The 20137-nt window shown below is 41.8% G+C and overlaps 1 protein-coding gene across 1 annotated transcript in view; it reads left to right on the top strand.

Annotated features, from left to right (window-relative positions):
- Nucleotides 1–20137, top strand: part of NOD1 (nucleotide binding oligomerization domain containing 1) — a 49449-nt gene that overhangs the window by 13436 nt on the left and 15876 nt on the right. The window contains exons 3-7 of the mRNA XM_063124484.1: nt 5559–5733; nt 7957–9763; nt 12967–13050; nt 13966–14049; nt 19547–19630. Of these exons, the coding sequence (XP_062980554.1) occupies nt 5559–5733; nt 7957–9763; nt 12967–13050; nt 13966–14049; nt 19547–19630 (2234 nt within the window). The remainder of the gene's footprint in view (nt 1–5558; nt 5734–7956; nt 9764–12966; nt 13051–13965; nt 14050–19546; nt 19631–20137) is intronic.

Genomic DNA, 20137 nt, shown 5'->3' with positions numbered 1-20137 from the left:
ATGAAATTTGGCACCATAATAGCACTTAAATAGGGCTTTAGGTGTTTGGAGCACATTGGTTCTACCCCAGATTTTTAGGATTTTTTTTAAAGTTTGAGATTTTAAAATTATTTTTTTAAAAAATATGCTGTCATTTCCTACATGTAACTTTGCAACATGATAGCACCTATGTAGGACTTTAGGCATGCCAAGTTTGAAGCACATCAGTTCATCCCCTGATTTTTAGAATTTTTTTTAAAAATTCCCCTTCAACCATTCCTCTCCCTGTATTGCTCCCAGCCAGCTAATGTGTGTATTGCAGGCAGCCTTTCCCTGTTTCTTACCTGAATGGGAAGGGCCGGATGTGTTAGCTTCACAAGACTCAAGTAGGGGAGATTTGCACTTCAAAACACAGAGATTAGGGAAGGGACAGTGTGTGCTGACTGTGGATTAAATAGAAACCTTCTGAAATTGCTCTTTGTGAGTGGCTGCTTTGTTACCTTGAAAAATCATGTTTGTTTCAACACATGACCATCATCGGGGCATCTGTAAGCTGACCAAAATACATGTTTGTCTCATGAAAAATGAGAAAGCTATAGCCCTTTGAATTGACTGAATTGCCTGAAAAATCAAATTTTTAAAAATACATTGCGAGAAAATTGCTGGACATACTTGTCTGAAATTTTCAACACATGACCACCATTAGGGCATCTGTAAGCTGACCAAATACATGTTTGTCTCATGAAAAATGAGAAAGTTATAGCCCTTTGAATTGACTGGATTGCCTGAAAAATCACATTTTTAAAAATTAATTGCGAGAAAACCGTTGGAGATATGTGTCTGAAATTTTCAACATGTGACTAGCTTGATACCAACTGTAGGCTCACCAAGCCTCATGTTTCTATCTTGAAAAATAAAAGTTATAGGCGTTAATTTTTTCCAATGCAAGTCAATGGGAATGCTTCAGACAGCCAAATCTGGCCTCAGATTCGGATCCGAAGCGAATCAGGGTAGGTCCAAATCGGGATGTGAAGCAATTGGGTGGGGGGGGGGGGGTCCATGCACAGCCCTAATTTAGACAGAAAAAAAGTCCTACAATTCCCAGCATGGCTGGCTGGGGGATGCTGGGACTTGTAGGACATTTTTCTTTCTAAACAAGTTTAGGATTGCATCCAATGTTAGTCCTACTTAGAGTAGACCCATTGAAATGAATGGGACTTAAGTTAATCATGATGAATGTAAATCCCATTGATTTCAGTGTGTCTACTCCAGATAAGACTAACAAGTGGATACAACCCAATGAGAGCTAGTGTAGTGGCTTAAAGACTGAACTATGGGCCAAGAAATATTTTGTTCAAATTTTGCTTCAGCATTGAACTCGTGGTGACTTTAGGCACTGGTCTCTCAGTCTTGGCACTATACTGATCTAATAACAGGCTACCTTACTGGGACATGGACATGATAGGATGGATACCTCAGGTGGTGGCAGATTTTCCTTCACTGGAGGTATTTAGGCAGAGACTAGACAGCCACATCAGGAATACTAGGTTCAATATAGTTGTAGACTGCATTGAAGAAGGGGGTTGGGCTAGATGACCTCTAATGACCCTCCAACTGTAAACATCTTTTATGAGATTCTGGGCATGTCTACACTATGCCTTATCCTGGGGATTGCCCCGGGATCATCCTTGTGCGTCCACATGACACGTAGGGGATCCCGGGGGTAGGGAGGGATGATCCCTCCATTTCCCCAGGATTACCGGGATGACTTTTAGCCTGATTTTTCCTGCGGTCTCAGGATCGTCCCGAGACCGTGGGAGGTGTGAGCAGCCTTCCTGGTTTCGTCCTGGCTCCTCACGAGTAAACACGAGGAACCGGGCACAGAGCTCTACAAGTGCTCTGTGCCCATCAGGGGTGAGGAGGGGAGCAGGGGCGGGGCTTCTTCTTTTTTTCACTTACTTTTGCGCTGGAGTGCAGGTGCGCTCCAGGTCATTTTCTTTTTAAAAAATTAATAACGACGGGCGCAACGTCCTCCTTCTTCCTGGGACATCGCGCACTGCGTGTGGACTGAGGGGGAGGATCTCACGATCAGCAAATCGTGAGATCCTCCCCTCCCGTCCCCTCCCCTGGTGTAGACATGCCCACTGTGTATGTATGTGTGTATTTCATTTCACTTACTCCCCACCATTCCTCCCAGGGGCTCCAGGTGTGGCATGCATAACCCTCCCCACCTCTCCAGTTTATCTTCATAACAACCCTGTAGGGGACTAGGTTATGCTGAGTGAGAGTGACTGGCTTGGGTCACCCAGCAAGCTTCACAGCTGAGTGGGGATTTGAACCTAGGTCTCCCCAGACCTAATCTAACTGCTACACTACACTTAACTGTAAAAGGAAGATCAGTCCAGAGGTCAGGTATCCCCACTTGAACAATCCCAAAACAGCAGTATTTAATGCAGCCTTGTATTTAACTGCTTACCTGGTCGCCAGAGGTGAGCTGGAATTCCATGCAGGCAAGTGGCTGGGCTACCAGGCAGAAGAGGGATGGATCTCTCCAGTCCTTCCATGCTGGCCCATGAAGGAAGTGAAGCTTATCTCTCAGTTCTATCCTTCCTCCGGCAGCCTGCTTGTTAGAAAGCAATTTTATTACCAGCCTGTTAGGAAGCTGTTATACAGTGTCCAAATATTGGCTGACTGTGGAGCAGTGGGCTTCCCCTTCTCTATAGAAAGCATGGAAACTCAAACTACTTGCAAATAAATAAATGGCCCTCTAGTAACTATTGTGGTCTTATTAACACAGCTTGCCTTCTTCATGTGGACAAAACCTGAGGCGCAAGTTTCTTTACACCCATTTTGGCTCACTTTGCATTCATTCCGCCAGACTAATTAGGAGAGTAGGTGCTCATTATACCACGGCACATGTGAATAATGTCTTGACACACAGAGAGAAGCGATCTGGAAAGAGAGGTGCCTTGGTCTTAATCCCGATTTAGACATACTTAGAGTAGACCCATTGAAATCAGTTGGACTTCAGTTAGTTGGGATTGCCTTAATTCCCATTGATTTTGATAGGCCTACTCTAAGTATGTTTAAATCTAGATTCAACCCCTTGTATATTTTCATTCAAGCACCTAACTGTCAGATTCTCTCTTCAAGCCTGAGGACTTAATTCTTTTACATGCTGAAATGGGTCCTTCTTTTGCTGTTTCTCCAGTTAATAATTGTTAGTTTTCTGCGGCCTTGGATGCATCTGCTTGACGAACCAGTCAAGCAGCATTTGAAGTTTCAGTCCTTCACGGTTGTTACTCAAGATATTGGTGTACTCAGGAATTCTCCTGGTTCTGAATGGTTCCCATTGTTTCCGTGGAAATGTGTTTATACCTTTTTTACGGTTGAGCAAACTGATCCATTGGACAGTCTAAGGATGACTTCGCTGAAAGTCTGTATTTTGGGGTGACAGATTAGTTCAGTCCTTAAATCCATGGAATATATTTACTGGGTATATGAGTTTTGCACATTCGTTTGTGTTGTAGGGCTGTCTTCATGTGTTACTTGCATGAAGGGATAAAGTTGTAGAAGGAGGCTATGGTACTATGTCTATAGGCCTATGTCCAGTGGCTCCTCCCGCCCCTGCCTTTCATGTGTTTGTGTGGATGTCTGAGGTGGTAACATCTTTGTGTGTTGACCTCTACGAAGGGAGGCGCCCACAAGTTCTGGAACCCTGCACAAATGGGGTTGCAGAACCTGGAAAAGTCTCCATGTATAGAGTAGGGGTGGGCAACATCTGGCCTACAACTCCCATGATCCCTCACCATTGGCTACACTGGTTAGGGCTGATGGGAATTGTAGGCCTAAAAAAAATCTGGAGGGCCACAAATTGCCTACCCCTGGCATAGAGGTCTACATGTGAAGAATTCCCCACCTCAGATACCCTTACATGTGGACAGAGGAGGAGGGTGGGGCCATGAAGCCTCCTTTTTACATACTTCACCCACTTCATGTGAGCAATGTGTGAAAGGGGCATAGGTGTGGTGAGGGGGCACTTCACATGTCGCTTGTATCAAGCCAAATGCTCCTGAAACATGATATTTAACAAGAACACACTTAAAATCATGCACACTTCGAAAATGCATTGAGCATGATTCGTCCTGAGTCTTTGTTATGTGTTTCTGTGGTATACATGAGGCAGGACTGCGGGGATAGGAGATGCATACAATCCTTAAATCCCTGGAATATAAGCAGGGTTATGTGCTCCAGCGTCACTGGATCTGTCAAAACTGTGACAGCTGTTTCTTCACAACTGTGAACAGAGATAAGAGAAGCAAAACGTTCCACTGAATAATGACTTTGGCTAGCTAGATTGACCTTTCCTGAAAGTTCATCCCCTCCCAGCTGGCCTTGAAGAAGTTCTTCTAAGGAGGTCTTTTCAGAACTCAGTGTCACCTCCTTTACCAGTTTCCAGCACGTTGCTTTCTCACAGGGGCAAGAATTATTTCAGGGAAATAAATTACGGTCTTGACTCTCAGAGGTAGGCAAGACTGGCTGGCAAGAGAGATCCAGTTCCTTTTCCTAAGGAAGTGCTTGGGCTGGGCGGTTTGGGGTGACTAGATTATTTTGTTCTGTAAACCCAGCCCTGACAAGCCAGCCCATCAGAAATCCAATAGGAATGAAGTTAACTAAACCAGAAGCTGCTTGTGATCTGGTGCAGTCCATTCTGACTACAATGAGCTCTCAGGCCAATTCAAGGTGGTAAGACTCATGTTTGCTCAAAACGGCTCAGGAAATAAGTACTTGAAGCACTGACTTTCCCAGTATTGACTGACCTGGGATTTAAGATTGCCCAGGGAGGCTCTGCTTGCAGTGCCCTTGAGGAATGTAGCCCATGGGGATAGCACACATGGAAGAGCCTACTCAGTGCTGGCACCCCAGCTGTGGAACTCTCTTCTAAGAAACATTCAGCTAAACCCAAAGCTGTTACCATTCAGGTGCCATTTATTTTTACAGACTTTGGAGGCAAAAGCAAATGTTTAATCTGTTCTGCTGACAGTTTTATTTATTTGATTACATATTTGTATTTTATTGTTGCGATTTTAATGGTGTTGTATATTGTGTACGGATTTATATGGTTTGTTTGCTGCCCTGAGCTTCTTGTGAGGAAGGGTGGGATATAAATCAAATAAATGAATTAATTCTACTACTTACTGACTTATAGGGGTCTAAGGCAGCTTTTCCCAACCTGATGTGTTGAACTAAACTGCCATCATCCCAGTTAGTGATTAGGAAGTTGTCCTACAGGTTGGAGAAACATGGACGTGAGGAAGAAGCTGCAAATGGAAGTTAAGAAACAGGAAAATGGAGTAAATAAACTCTTCCTCCAGCTGGACTCCATCCGCCATTACATTTTTAAAGGTAGCTTGTTACCAATACTGGATCAGCTCTCCTGCAATGGTACTGCTAAGGGGAAAACAGCTGGCGTTACTCTACAGCTGTGATTGACTTGTAGAAACCTTGAGAGTGCAACGGAGAATTCTCCCATATGCAGCCTCAATATATCTGTGACCTTTCGTGTGATCCTTTCACAGGTCCGCAAAATTTTGGATCTAGCCCAGAGCAAAGGAGAAGAAGTTGCAGAGTATTGCATCTATGTCCTGCAGCAAGTCGCCGATGCTTACTATGAGCTACATCCGTGGCTGGAAGAGATCGGGTTTCGCCCTTCAGAGGTCGTTTGTAATAAACCTGTGGAAAATACTGACCCAGGTAGGATGTCCAGTTTTGAAAGTCTGTTATTCTTTATGAAAAACATTTGTCTTGATTAGGGTGACCATATGGAAAGGAGGATAGGCCTCCTGTATCTTTAACAGTTGTATTGAAAAGGGAATTTCAGCAGGTCTTATTTGTATGCATGCAGCACCTGGTGATATTCCCTCTTCATCACAAGAGCTAAAGTTGATGCACTATCTCTTCTAGAGATAGTGCATCAACTCATATAAAACCGATGTAATACTCAGAGAACCATTTGACCACTTCTTTCTCTCGCTCTGGTGAAGGCCTAACTGTTCCAGAAACATCTTCTAAAGAAGGAAATTCTCTGGATCTAATTCCATGTAAACTGTAGTTGCGAATTCCTTGTTCTGGGAATGTTGCATATTTAGCATTTTTATAGTTTTAGTAATGTTTTATGACTTACTATTTTGAATGCAATGGTAGGAAAACATTTTCTAAGTAATCAGCATCAGCATTGTCCTTGCTTAAATAGTCAGTTTTGAGTGAAATGAATCATTCTTCCACTAGAAATAGTCAGCCTCTGGGCCACAATGAGCAGGCCAGTGCCCATCAGGGCTAACGCTGCTTGCTAAGCGTCCTTTTTTCTTCCCCTTTTTAAATAAACATTTTATAGTCGAGGGGCTAGGCATATACATGGTAATAGATGCTCATTTTATTATTTTTACTTAAAAAAATATGATCCTTTTCTATACCCAAATGGTGCTTGGAAGGAAAAGAACCTCTCGTGCAAGCACTGAGTCATTACTGACTCTTGGAGGGATGCCAGCTTTTGCTGAAGTTTTCTTGGCAGGCCTTATAGCGGGGTGGTTTGCTATTGCCTTCCCTGGCCATTATTACCTTTCCCCCAGCTAACTGGGTACTCATTTTACCGACCTCGGGAGGATAGAAGGTTGAGTCGACCCGAGCCGGCTGCCTGAAACCAGCTTCCGCTGGGATCGAACTCAGGCCGTGGGGAGAGTTTCAGCTGCAGAAACTGCTGCTTGACCGCTCTTATTCCAAAATAAATGTGTTTAATATCAGGGAACTTGAAGCAAACTCTAATATATTGCGGTAGGCATGATGGTGCTATGATTGAAGTTGGTTTAAAATGCAAAACTGCATGTGCTCAGAGCATTTCTTCTTTTTAATGTTCTTCACATATCAGGAATATACAGTCAGTTGTAAAGCATGGAAAAGTAGTGGTGGGAAACAGAAGTGTCAGTTCTGAGCTTCACAACTGAAATGGCTGAATAGATAAGGCTGCGGGTCAGAAAAAGAGAGTGATATACATACAAACATTATCTTTTGGACTCTGTGTATATTACTGTTTAAATATCAGTGACATACTCAAATAATTATGTGATTATTTTTATGTACATCCAGTGTTTTTGTATGTTTCACGGATGTAGGCAATAGTTTCGTAGAATGTCATTTGGATTGTAGGAATAGGGTTTTATTTATTTATTTATTTGCATATTCAGTTCTCTAAAGCTTTCTTCTTCTTCATTTCCAATTAGAGAACCTAGTTTGATTTGTTACTGAAGTCACAAGTAAATACTAGAAAGACACTGCAGAACAAGTATGGCGATTAAAGGTGTAAATGGATTATCTGCAGATTATGGAAAAGTATAAATGGATCAAATCTATTTATTGTACTAGCTCTATGCTTAGGGCTACACACATTACAAATTCTCATAAAGTGAGCCCATTGCACAAGTGTAGATTGCAAGGCGTGACAATACTACACATATGTAAATCACTGTATATGAGCAGACATATTGGAAAGTTGCGGTTGAATTCAGGTTCCTAACATGTGCACACAGCAATGTACATATGTGTAAGATCACCACACATTGCAATCAATATGAGTCAAACACACTGGCTGAGAGCTAAAGAGCTACTTTATACATACCCATGGGCTTAGATTATTTGATTTTTTCTTTAAACAGCAAGCATTTTCTTTGAAGCTGGCATAACACAAAGTGCTATAAAAGTAATTTTATCTTCATAAGTGACGTGTGTGTGTGTGTGTGTGTGTGTGTGTGTGTGTGTGTGTGTGTGTTTGTGTGCTATCTGAGAAACACAGGATAAGCTCCCTTTGGATGCCAGCTATTAATTTTGTCATGATTTTGTTAGATATGAAGTGACCCTATGTATTCTTCATACTGGCTACCGTGCATTAGAATTTCTCTTAATAATAACCGGTTTTAACTTCAGTCAGCAGGTATCATCAGAAGCTTAAAGATGAATTGGGCCGAGACACAAAGTTCATCATGTCATATACCCAAAAGGAGGATATGTTGCTTGAGGAAATTTATTCTGCCAACATTATGGAATTTATCAAACAGAACAACGAGAAACTTGGTAGCGTGGATAGCCTGGAAGACCTACTTAGTGACGATGCTGGACTGATTAATGAAGATGGAGAGGCAATCTATGTCTTTGGTGATGCAGGGATTGGGAAATCCATGTTGCTGCAAAAGATGCAAAACCTCTGGTCCAAGGGTGAATCCAATATTCGGGCCAAATTCTTCTTTCGTTTCCGATGCCGGATGTTCAGCTGTTTTAAGAAGGATGAAGCCATATGTTTGAAAGACCTCCTGTTTAAGTACAGTTGTTTCCCAGATCAGGACCCAGAGGAGGTCTTCGACTTCATCGTGAAATTCCCTCACACGGTTCTGTTCACGTTTGATGGCTTTGATGAGATCCATTCTGATTTTGACCTCAACAGCATTCCCGAGGTCTGCTCACCCAACGAATCCATCCACCCGCTTGCTCTTCTGGTGGCCCTCCTCAGCGGAAAACTCCTGAAGGGATCCAGGAAAGTCCTGACGGCAAGGACAGGAACAGAGGTTCACAGAAACATTGTCAGGAAGAAGGTACATCTCCAAGGCTTTTCCAGCAGTAATCTGAAAGAATATACCAAAATGTTCTTCAAAGACGAAGGGTGTCGGACCATTGTTCTGAACCAGTTGGAAGCCAACCCAAATCTGAGCAGTTTATGCTCAGTGCCGTTATTTTGCTGGATCGTCTTCAGATGCTTTGACCATTTCCATTCTGCTTTCGACACCCACGAGCTCCCAGACATCACCCTTACCTTAACCGATATTTTCTTGCTCATGACCGAAGTCCACTTGAACCGAACTCAGAAGACAAACTTGCTGAAGAAGAACAACCGGAGCCAAGTGGAGACATATAGGTCCAACAAAGACATTTTGTTTGCGCTGAGTAGAATAGCGCACAAGGGGATGCAGAAGTCTCTCTTTGTCTTTGACCAAGATGACATCATGGCTGACCTCTCTGAGCAGGACCTGAACTTGGGTTTTCTTAGGGTGATTCCTGAGTATGGAGCAGGCTGTGGAGACCAATCTTCCTATGAATTCCTGCACTTGATCTTGCAGTCCTTCTTCACAGCTTTGTTCCTGGTCACTGAAGAGAAAGTAGGCGCAAAGGACTTGCTGCATTTTTTTGTGGAATGTTCCACTCGGAACACCACCCCATCCTCTTGTTTTCCAATTCCCTGGTTGAAGAATCACCACCCAACAGGAGAGGATCCTTTCCGGAATAACGAGCACTTCCATTTTACCAATCTGTTCCTCTGTGGCTTGCTTTCCAAGGCGAGGCACAAACTCATGAGACATTTGGTTTCGTCTTCATCCCTTAAGAGAAAAAGGAAGATTCTCCTTGCCTATTTCTTTGAAAGCATGAAGTCCCACTTGAAGGGCCTCTACCGGGCGAGGCTTAAGGAGTACAGGCAGATTCAAGTTATGCCCAATTTTGTTTGGATGCTGAGGTGCATCTACGAAACTCAGAGTGAAAAAGTCGGGAAAGGAGTTGCCAAGTGCATGCACGCCAACTACATCAAACTGACCTACTGCAACGCTTATTCTGCCGACTGCAGTGCCATCTCCTTTGTCATGCATCATTTCCGGAAGCGCCTGGCTCTTGACCTGGACAACAACAACATCAATGATTACGGAATAAAGCAATTGATGCCTTGTTTTAGCAGGCTGGCAGTACTTCGGTACGTTCTGTGACAGCTGTTGGACTGGTTCGATTATAAGGCCACTGGTCTACTGTGGTTTGTTGGAGAAGGAAAGCGCTTGGGCACTACCTCCTCCCCTCTGCCTCTTCCCTTCTCCTCTCATGCTCCCAGCTTCCTGGTTTCCTAATTCATGGGGCATGGCTACACAAGGGGGGTGGAGGGGGTGATCTCGCAATATGATGATCGCGAGGTTCTCCCCCTCAGTCTACGTATGGCGCGCGATGTCCCGGGAGGAAGAGGACGTTGCGCCCGCCATTTTGTTTTGTTTTTTTAATCGAAAAAGAGCGCAGGAGTGCTCCATTGAAAAAGTGAGTTTAAAAAACCACCTCTCACTCCCCGTACCCCACCCCCAATGGGGTCGGAGCTCCTGAGGAGCTCAGACCCTTGTGCCCAGCTCCTCACAGTTACTCGCAAGGAGCCGGGACGAAACCGGGACAGCCGGCCACACGTCCCGCAGTCTCAGGATCATCCCGAGACCGTGGGAAAAGTTGGGATTAAAGGGTAGGGCGATATCCTGGGGAAAGGGAGGGATCATCCCTCCCTGCTCCCAGGATCACCTGTGCATTATGTGGATTCACCAGGACAATCCCCGGGATATTGCCCCGTCTAGACATGTCCATGGTTTCTTGTAATATCCAAACCAGGAAACTGTGGTTTGAGCACCACCTACAATTCTGGTTTGCAAACCATGATTTGGATGACACAGGAAACTGATTGAGCAAACTAGGAAGTCTTCTCTCAAGCCAAGTTTATGTGAGGGGTGAAGGGAGAGTTCAAACCTGTTGGTTGTTACTGCTCCAAGAAATCACAGTTTGTTGAAGCAGTAGCATTACAACCAGAATTGGGCCGCTGTATAACTAAAGTATTCTGCTTAGAAACGGGGCTGTGCACTTTAAAAAAAACTACACAAAATGAAAACTCAAGGCCAAGTAAAACTGAATTTTATAACCATAGATTTTCTTTCTTTTTTTGCAGACGTATTTATTATTTTCTGCTTATTATTAAGAGGAGAGAGGAATGATGATACCAAATTATTTAGGGTGGCTAAAACAAAAAGGGGTTGAGAGGAGCTCCAAAAGGATCTCTCCAAACTGGGAGAATGGGCATCCAAATGGCAAATGCAGTTCAGTGTAAGCAAGTGTAAAGTGATGCATATTGGGGCAAAAAGTCTCAACTTCAAGTATAATCTGATGGGATCTGAGCTAGCAGTGATTGACCAAGAAAAAGATCTTGGAGACATGGTGGACAGCTTGATGAAAATGTCACCCCAGTGTGCGGCTGCCATGTTAGGCATAATTAGGAAAGGAATTGAGAATAAAAATGCCAATATCATACTGCCTTTATACAGATCTTTGGTGTGACCACACTTAGAATACTGTGCACAGTTATGATCACCAAACATAAAAAAAAAGATATTGTAGAGCTGGAAGAAGTGTGGGAAAGGGCAACTGAAATGATCAAAGGACTGGAGCACCTCCCCTATGTGGGGTTACAACAGCTGGGATTGTTTAGCTTGGAAAAAAGGCGAGTAGGGGGAGACATGATAGAGGTTTATAAAATTATGGATGGTGTGGACAATGTGGCTGGGGAGACGTTTTTCTGCTTCGCTCATAATACTAGAACCCAGGGTCATCCTATGAAGTTGATTGGAGGGAGATTCAGGAGAGATGAAAGGAAAGACTTCTTTACACAGTGCATAGGTAAACTATGGAATTAGCTACCACAATACATAGTTATTGCCACCAACTTCGATGTCTTCAAAAGGGGCTTAGGGAAGTCCCTGAAGGAGAAGGCTATCCATGGCTGCTAGTTCTGATGGCTGCATGCTACCTCCAGTATCAGAGGCAGTAAGCTTACGTACACCAGTTGCTTGGGAACATGGGCGGGGTGGTGGTCCTATTGCTCTCATGTCCTGGTTGTGGGTTTCTGGTCAAGAGCTGATTGGCCACTGTGTGAACAGAATGCTAGACTGGATGGACCCTTGGTCTGATTCAGCATGGCTTTTCTTATGTTCTTAACTATGCAGAGCACTAATGCCCCATTCTCTGATAACTGAAAGTCCAACTGAGCCTTTCTGTGTCTTTGGAGATTTCCCTGGCAATTCCAACACAGATGCCTGTCTTTCAGTGGGTAGAATCCAATGGAGCACTTACGCCCCTGCCGATTCTCATGCACCTCACAGATTCTATTGCACAAGCAGTGGGTCCTGCCAATTCCATTGAATGAACCGAACCCACAGCTTGCACAACAGAGATTCAGGGCTTCCCAAGGAAGCCCCCAAACGAGCAGAAACGCTTGTTTCTCGATTGGGGCAGGTTGGCTGAATTCCCTCATACAAGCTCCCCTGACTTGCCCCTTTCCAGAAACGAGCATTTTTGCTCATTTTCAGTTGCCCCAGAAGCGCTACATCGTCATTACACAAGCGGTGGGCATCGCCTGCGGATCGGAATTGTTGGGACATAACAGAATCGGCAGAGGCATAAGCGTCCCGTTGGATTCTGCCCTTTCTTTCTAAATTACTTATTTACATTAAATCAAAGGTAAGGTGCTCACAATACTGCTAAATTTTGAATACAGGACCAGATTTTGCACTTGTCCAAATTCCATATAGCCCTGCTTATTGAGAAGGCTAGACCCACACAAGATTTGTTTTCTAGGGCTCAGAAACACTCCTTTAGAAGAATCTTTAGGAAGATAAAGGATTATGTTATTTATTTATTTATTTAAAATATTTGTATCCACCCTATATCATTAGGATCTCAGGGCGGCGTACAGATAAAAGCATACAGTATAAACCAATAAATATGCACAGCTAAAAACAAATTAAACCATGAACTAAGTTTAAACAATATATAATTTAAAAGCAGTAAAAACAATTAAAACAGTTAAACAAGGTTATCAGCCAGCTGGTGACTATTGAATGACCATAGATTCAAACCTATTGATTTATCCTAGACTTGGTTTTATACATAGCTCAGGTTTACCTTTTCAGGTGCTGTATTTTTAAAAAAGGTGGTATTGGGGAACAATCTGTCTTGTTGTCTATCTTCCAAACACTGAGAAACGGTGCTGCAAAGAACTCTAAAGAAAACATGTTGGTTCCTGTTAAATTAAGAATTATTATCGCCCCCTTTTTTCAAATGTATAACCAGTAAGCCCCCATGTCTCTGTTTTATTTTTAGGGTAAGCGTTAACCAGATCACAGATCAAGGAATCAGAGTGCTTTACGAAGAACTGTCCAAATACAAAATTGTGTCTTATTTGGGGTACGTATGAACCATGAGCTCAGCCATTGTATTAAGGGCTGGTTCTCTTGACCAAAAGAGACTGTAGTGAATGGACATTGAATTGGGTATGTTCTGTATAACCATCTGTCAGGGATGGTTTAAGGTGGATTCCTGCATTGAGCAGGGGGTTGGTCCCGATGGCCTTATAGGCCCCTTCCAACTCTACTATTTTATGATTCCAAAGGCATCTCCAGGTAACTTCAGCAAGCACCTGGTTACTACTCAGGCCACATCAGTGCACCACATGGATGGGTTGAGTGGCATAGAAGACACAGGTAGAGTTGGTCACATACTGAAGGCAAAACCATAGGGAGGAGAGCATCCAAGTCAGGACAGAAAAAAGGAGAAACAGGTTCTCAGGATGCAAGAAATTCTTTATTCCAAACCCCGACCCATTTCGGCCTGTGTTCTTTCAATACAAACTGTTCCCACTCCATGGTGGAAACCTCTCTTCTTTCATCAAAGATGGAGGGTTGTAGCAGAAGTTTGTCCAAATGCTCTTTGGTTTTTCTGTTTCTTCTGTCCTGACTTAGATACTCCCCCTTTGGTTTTCATTCCTGTTTTGGAGCAGTGGAATGAGACAACACATACAGCTTCTACAAGGAGCACCTGGACAAATGTCTGCTACAACCCTCCATCTTTGATGAAAGAAAACAGGTTCATGCACACAGAACACTGTGTATTCTGCAGAGCTCCTTAGCTGAATTGGAGTGACTGAGGTCTGAAGATAATGATGCATAGCTACTTGCTTAACTTGCATAAAGCCTGAAACTATATTTACTAGGTTCTTGTGCAAAGTGAGCAGGTCTCTGCCCCCAAATGCCTTACAATAAGTCTATGCAGTTATTTCAATATGTGGCAAATATAAACTTTTGTTCACTGATTCTTTTGCAGCTTGTATAACAACCAGATAACTGATGTTGGAGCTAAATACGTTGCAAGACTCATTGAGGAATGTCCAAGCCTCATATATGTCAAGTATGTATCTTCCCCATCCCATTTATTATCATGTTTCATAGTGCAATAGAAGCTTGAAAAATAAGGATATTTATTTTTTGTTTTTTTAGAAAAAAGCTATCCATATATGGATAGCTCTAGTTTCTGCATAGTTAAGCATCACTAACTCTGTCAGTACACTGATCCTGATTTTGAATATTAGCTTCGCTGAAAATTGCCCTGCACAACAGGGCCTCGGAAGAGGATTATCTACCACTTCACTCCCACCACAACTCCACTTAGGAATACTCTGCCTGTCTGAATCTAACCTGTAATCTTAGAGCTGTAAGTCTGAATAGGGTGAATCAGATCTTTTCTGTTAAGTATATGAAAAGAAATACTTGCTTAGTCATTAAAATTGTGTGTGTATGGCTATCTCAGGGTTAAACAGAGAAAGACTATCTGTGGGCAATTACCTTGAGATAGAGGCTGTTCTGGGAACCTTGCCAAGATTCTAAGTTAGCCTCATCACAGCTGTATGTAATGTAGATAAGAATTGTGTAAGATGTGTATATAGTTTCTCACTTGTGTAAAATGGAACTGATCACTGCTTACTGATCACTGCTCTATGATCACTGCTCTCTGTGTATGCTTCAGTGTGCTGATCTGAACTGAACTGCACAGAAGCCTGAAGGAAATAAACCAGCTCTGCTGTGTAAGACCTGCGTGATGTGTGTTTGTTTCTGAGCACAAACAGAGTTCCAGAAGGAGAAAAGTTTTGGCAATAACCCAACAAAGGTTATGGGCCCAGTCTAGTCCAGGCAGCCTACGCCAGCCTAACCCAGGCAGAAGAACCAGAACTTGGTGGGAACGGTGCAGTATCAGAACCAGAACCAGGAGTCTGCTAAAACAGAAAACTGTTGATGGAGGAAGACATCAAGCTAAAGCCAGTGCTGCAAAGTGAGGAAAAATCTCAGTCGGCTGACTCTGAGGAGGACTCTGAGCAGGAGGACGGTGAGATACAAATTCCTAAAGCAGAGGAAATGGCAGGAGCTAATATGTCTGGTTTGCATCAATTGTTAGAAAAGCTGAATGACTCTAACTATGCATTATGGTCTTACAAAATGCAAATGTATCTGATTCAGGCTGAACTGTGGTATGTAGTCACAGAGGATCCACCAGATAGAGCAGATCCACAGAATGCTAAATGGTTTAAGGACGATGCAAAAGCAATGGCAGTTATTGCATTAGCTGTGGAAGACTCTCAAATTTCCTTCATTCAGTTTTTGAATACATCAAAAGAGTGCTGGAATGCGCTACAAGCTGTATATCAAAGAGAAACAGCGGGCAGTAAAGTAATTCTAACCCGGAAACTGTATGGAATGAAGCTGAAACCAGGGGAGTCTATGTCAAACCATTTGAAAAGCATGAGAGAAATCTTCAATCAACTCAGGGCACGAGGGATGGAGTTTACAACTATACACCAAGTCTATGTGATTTTGTCAAGTCTTGATTCATCGTACGACGCGATTGTCACCATGATGGAAAGTCAAGAGGAGAAAAATTTAACCCTTGCGTATGTAGCTGGAAAACTACTGGAAACCTATGAAAGAAGACAAGCTTCAAAACAACAGAGCCTTAAACATCCTGTGGCTGAATTTCAACAAAGCCATAAATCTTCTGATGTGGTGGCTGCATTAAAGGCAAGGAAATGCTTTAATTGTGATTCCACGGAACATTTACGGCGGGATTGCAACAATAAGAAGAAGAAAAAGCAGTCGACAGCAAAGTGGAGAGAAGAAAACAACATGAATGAAGCTGAATCAACAAAGAAGTGTCTTCTAGCAAGAGTCAAAGAGACAATGAATCCTTGGTTTTTGGACTCTGGGGCTTCAATAAGTATGGCAAAAGACAAACTTTCATTTGTAACCTTGGAAACTTCTACTTCAGAGCAAAAGTGTGTTACCCTTGCAAATGGAACAAAAATCCAGATTTGTGGTGTGGGTAATGTATATTTTGATTGTCTGGGAGTTGAACTACAAAGTGTTTTATATGTACCGGAATTAGAAACAAACCTTCTAAGTGTGTTTCAGTTAACAGAAATGGGGTATGAGGTTTGTTTTACTGAAGAAAATTGTACTATAAAACAGGGAAACAAGGTGTGTGTGCAGGGAATAATGAAAGAATCTTTGTATGTGATTAATACTTGTACAGAAAATGAAGTTGTAGCCAGCAAAGTCACAACAAAAACAATAGCCAATTGCAAACCACACCAAGAGTGTATCCATTTAACTCATAAAAGGTTTGGTCATGCTAACTATAAAACAATTTCTAAGATTCCAGAATTGTGTGAAGGGGTGAAAATCAAACCATGTTTTAACTATGTAGAATGTAATGTATGCAGTGAAACCAAGTGTCATAAGTCAAACATTCCAAAACATAGTGAGAGAACAACAAAAAGAATTTTTGAATTAATTCTTGCAGATCTTGCAGGTCCTTTTGAGACAAGTCAAGGAGGAAACAGATTTTTCTTGTCTATTGTTGATGATTACAGTAGTTTTGGATTTGTGTATGTGTTAAAACAGAAGAGTGAAACTTTTGGAAAGTTTAAAGCCTTTGTTAAGTGGAGTAAAAATAGATTTAAAGAACCTATAGCTAATCTAAGAACGGACCGGGGAGGTGAATTTCTTAGCAACCAATTTAAAAAATTCCTCAGTGATGAGGGTATACAACATGACCTTACTGCTCCATATTCACCATTTCAAAATGGAGTTGCAGAAAGGAAAAACAGAACCTTGCAGAACATGTTAAGAGCTCTATTGAAAGAGTCAGGATTGTCTAATCTGTTCTGGGCAGAAGCTTTGTCCACCTCAAATTATTTGTTAAACAGACTTTACCACTCTGTACATGAAAAAACTCCATATGAAATGTTTTACAAAAGAAAACCTAGAGTGTCACATATAAGGGTTTTTGGAAGTAAATGTTTTGCTCATATTCAGAAAGAAAACAGACCAGGAAAGCTAGCTCAAAGAGGTTTGGAATGTAAACTGTTGGGATATGATACACAAACAAAAGGCTATCGTTTGTGGTCTCCATATCACAAAAGTGTAATTGTGAGCAGAGATGTAGTTTTTCATGAACAAATGCAGGAAACAAAACAGTATGTAAGTTTGCCTGTAGAACAGAAAGCTGTAGAAATAGAAGAAATTCCTGAACAATCTCAGCAAGAGAGGGAGGGGGAAGAAACTGTAAAGGAGGAAACTGTGCCTGTAACTATGCCAAAGCGACCAGAAAGGGAACGCAAAGCTCCAATTCGTTATTCAGATGAATACCAAAGCAAACAGGTTTCTCATAGAGCTTTACTAATAGCCTATGAACCTACTTCATTTGAGGAAATTCAGGAAATGGAACCTACAGAAGCTCAGGGCTGGCATGAAGCAATGTCAGAGGAAATCAGAGCAATGGAAAAAAATGAAACGTGGGAGGTACGACCTTTACCTGAAGGTCGTAAAGCCATTACCTGTAAATGGGTATTCAAAGTAAAACAAAATGAGAAAGGACAGGTGGAACGTTACAAGAAAACAAAATTGTGTAGCAACCTCTAGTGCAGAAGCAGAATATATCAGCTTATCTCTGGCTTGTAATGAGATTGAGTGGTATAAACAATTATTTGCTGATCTAAGGTTGGAAATTGAGACACCAGTAACCATATTTGAGGATAATCAGGCATGTATTAGTATGGCTACATCTGAAAAGTGTAAACCAAGAACTAAACATGTGGATGTTCGTTATTCTCATGTGAAAGATATAATTCAGAAGGGCTGGATTAAGCTTGAATATTGTCCATCTGAAATGATGTTGGCTGATTTATTCACAAAGCCAGTATCAATGGTAAAACATAAAGAGATGCTTTTAAAGCTGGGTCTCAGATTGTAACACAATTTAAACAACATGCGCAAGAGGAGGACTGTTAAGTATATGAAAAGAAATACTTGCTTAGTCATTAAAATTGTGTGTGTATGGCTATCTCAGGGTTAAACAGAGAAAGACTATCTGTGGGCAATTACCTTGAGATAGAGGCTGTTCTGGGAACCTTACCAAGATTCTAAGTTAGCCTCATCACAGCTGTATGCAATGTAGATAAGAATTGTGTAAGATGTGTATATAGTTTCTCACTTGTGTAAAATGGAACTGATCACTGCTTACTGATCACTGCTCTCTGTGTATGCCTCAGTGTGCTGATCTGAACTGAACTGCACAGAAGCCTGAAGGAAATAAACCAGCTCTGCTGTGTAAGACCTGCGTGATGTGTGTTTGTTTCTGAGCACAAACAGAGTTCCAGAAGGAGAAAAGTTTTGGCAATAACCCAACATTTTCTACATGAAGCTGCTAATCCACTGTATCTGCTTTTGGTTTTGTCACAGATCTCAGCTCTGCACAAACAGCTTTTCCTTACCTGCTTTTCTGTTACATAACCTCTAGATGGCAATGTGTTATAGCAGAATAACACAATTACACAAATGGGAAAATACTTTATTTTTTGCCCTCACAAATAACACTTCATTTCTCCCTCTCTAAAAAAAAAAAAAACCCAGGGTAAGTGCTATTAAAGAACCTATAAACAACCATGAGTAAGGAATGGCGAGGACACAGTAAATGCCTCCCTCATGTAGAAAAGCTCTCAATAGCTTTAGAAAGCCTATATTCAAACTGGTGTGTTATTACAGGGAATAAAAAGTGAAATATTAATTATGACCTTTCTTATTTTACACTTTCTTCATTCTACAAGATGCAGCTTGTACGAAGATTTATGTAATGTACATATTGATTTAAATTTACTGAATTAGTTAAAGGACAGATGATTAGAGAACAAAAACTTACTTAATCACTTGACAGCCCCACTTACACTGTTTTACAAAGCAGCCAGTGACTACCCCTTTGTGGGATTCATGCTGTACTCTATTAACTGCAGAAATTGTCAACATTGATGTAGTAAATAATTCATTAATAGCTGTTCCAGAGAGATTTCCCAATCCCCAAATAGAAAGTATCATGGTACATGCACATCTGGTTTTGATTCAAATGGCGTTGATGTATTAGTACATATTTTCAGAGGCATTAAATGAGCAGGCGTAATCAAAAGAGTATTTTCACAATCCTTTATTCGTAAATCATGACATTTATACATATGACATTCTTTGTTATTAATAAGCATCAATTAGGGGGTGGGCTTTCAATAGACATTTAAAAGGGTCAGATCATTTGACACAGAAGCTTCCAAACTCCTAGCTGCAGCCACACTGGAGGTGGGAGTGCAGGAACCCTGGGTTCTGGTTGAGGGTGGTGGGCTTGATCTCTTGTTGTGTAAACAAGCTGGGTGTGTTTGTCTTTTGCTCCCTGCATGTTTCAACCACGCTGGATTCATCCATAAAGAAATCGATTCCAGCACAGCATTGAGGGTTTAAAGCAAGACTGAAGCAATTAATGGCATTGAAAGCATTTGTTGAGTTGATTTTCTACAAAATCCGTTTCTTTCCAGAATAGGAGCAAACAAAATAACAACTGAGGGAGGGAAATGCCTTGCTTATGCCATCCAGAAGAGTAAAACCATGTATGAAATTGGGTAAGTGAGATCCCTTTTTGGTATTTTTTAGTAGTTTTCTTTTGTTTTATTTGTCTAGACCCAACCTGGTACCCTCCAGATGCTTTGGACTACAACTCCCATCATTCATGATCATTGGCCATGCTTGCTGGGACTTATGAGAGTTGTAGTCCAAAACCTCTGAAGAGCACCAGGCTTCCTAACCCTGATCGAAACAGGAACAATTACTGTTTTAATACTGATGGTTCCCACTGCCTGATACTCTGGTCAGTGTTCAATCTCTGTTCAGATCCCACCACTGGGTTCCTCTCTCCTTTTGTAGCTGAATTCATCCCCCTACCCTCTTACCTTCACATTTCCTTTCTAGTGCTGCTCACAGGGTCACTTTCTAAACACATAGAATCCTTTCCTTGAAATTTACCACTAATCTGATGTTTTGAGAGACAAATGTGTGAGCAGAATCCAGAAGATTGTCCCGTAAATAAATAAAATAATAATAATTTGAACTCCCTGAAAAGGATCTGGGTC

The sequence above is a fragment of the Elgaria multicarinata genome, chromosome 1, assembly GCF_023053635.1.
Source record: "Elgaria multicarinata webbii isolate HBS135686 ecotype San Diego chromosome 1, rElgMul1.1.pri, whole genome shotgun sequence".
Classification (NCBI taxonomy): Eukaryota; Metazoa; Chordata; class Lepidosauria; order Squamata; family Anguidae; genus Elgaria; species Elgaria multicarinata.
The sequence above is the reverse complement of the archived record's forward strand: the minus strand, read 5'-3'. Positions and strand labels throughout refer to the sequence as shown.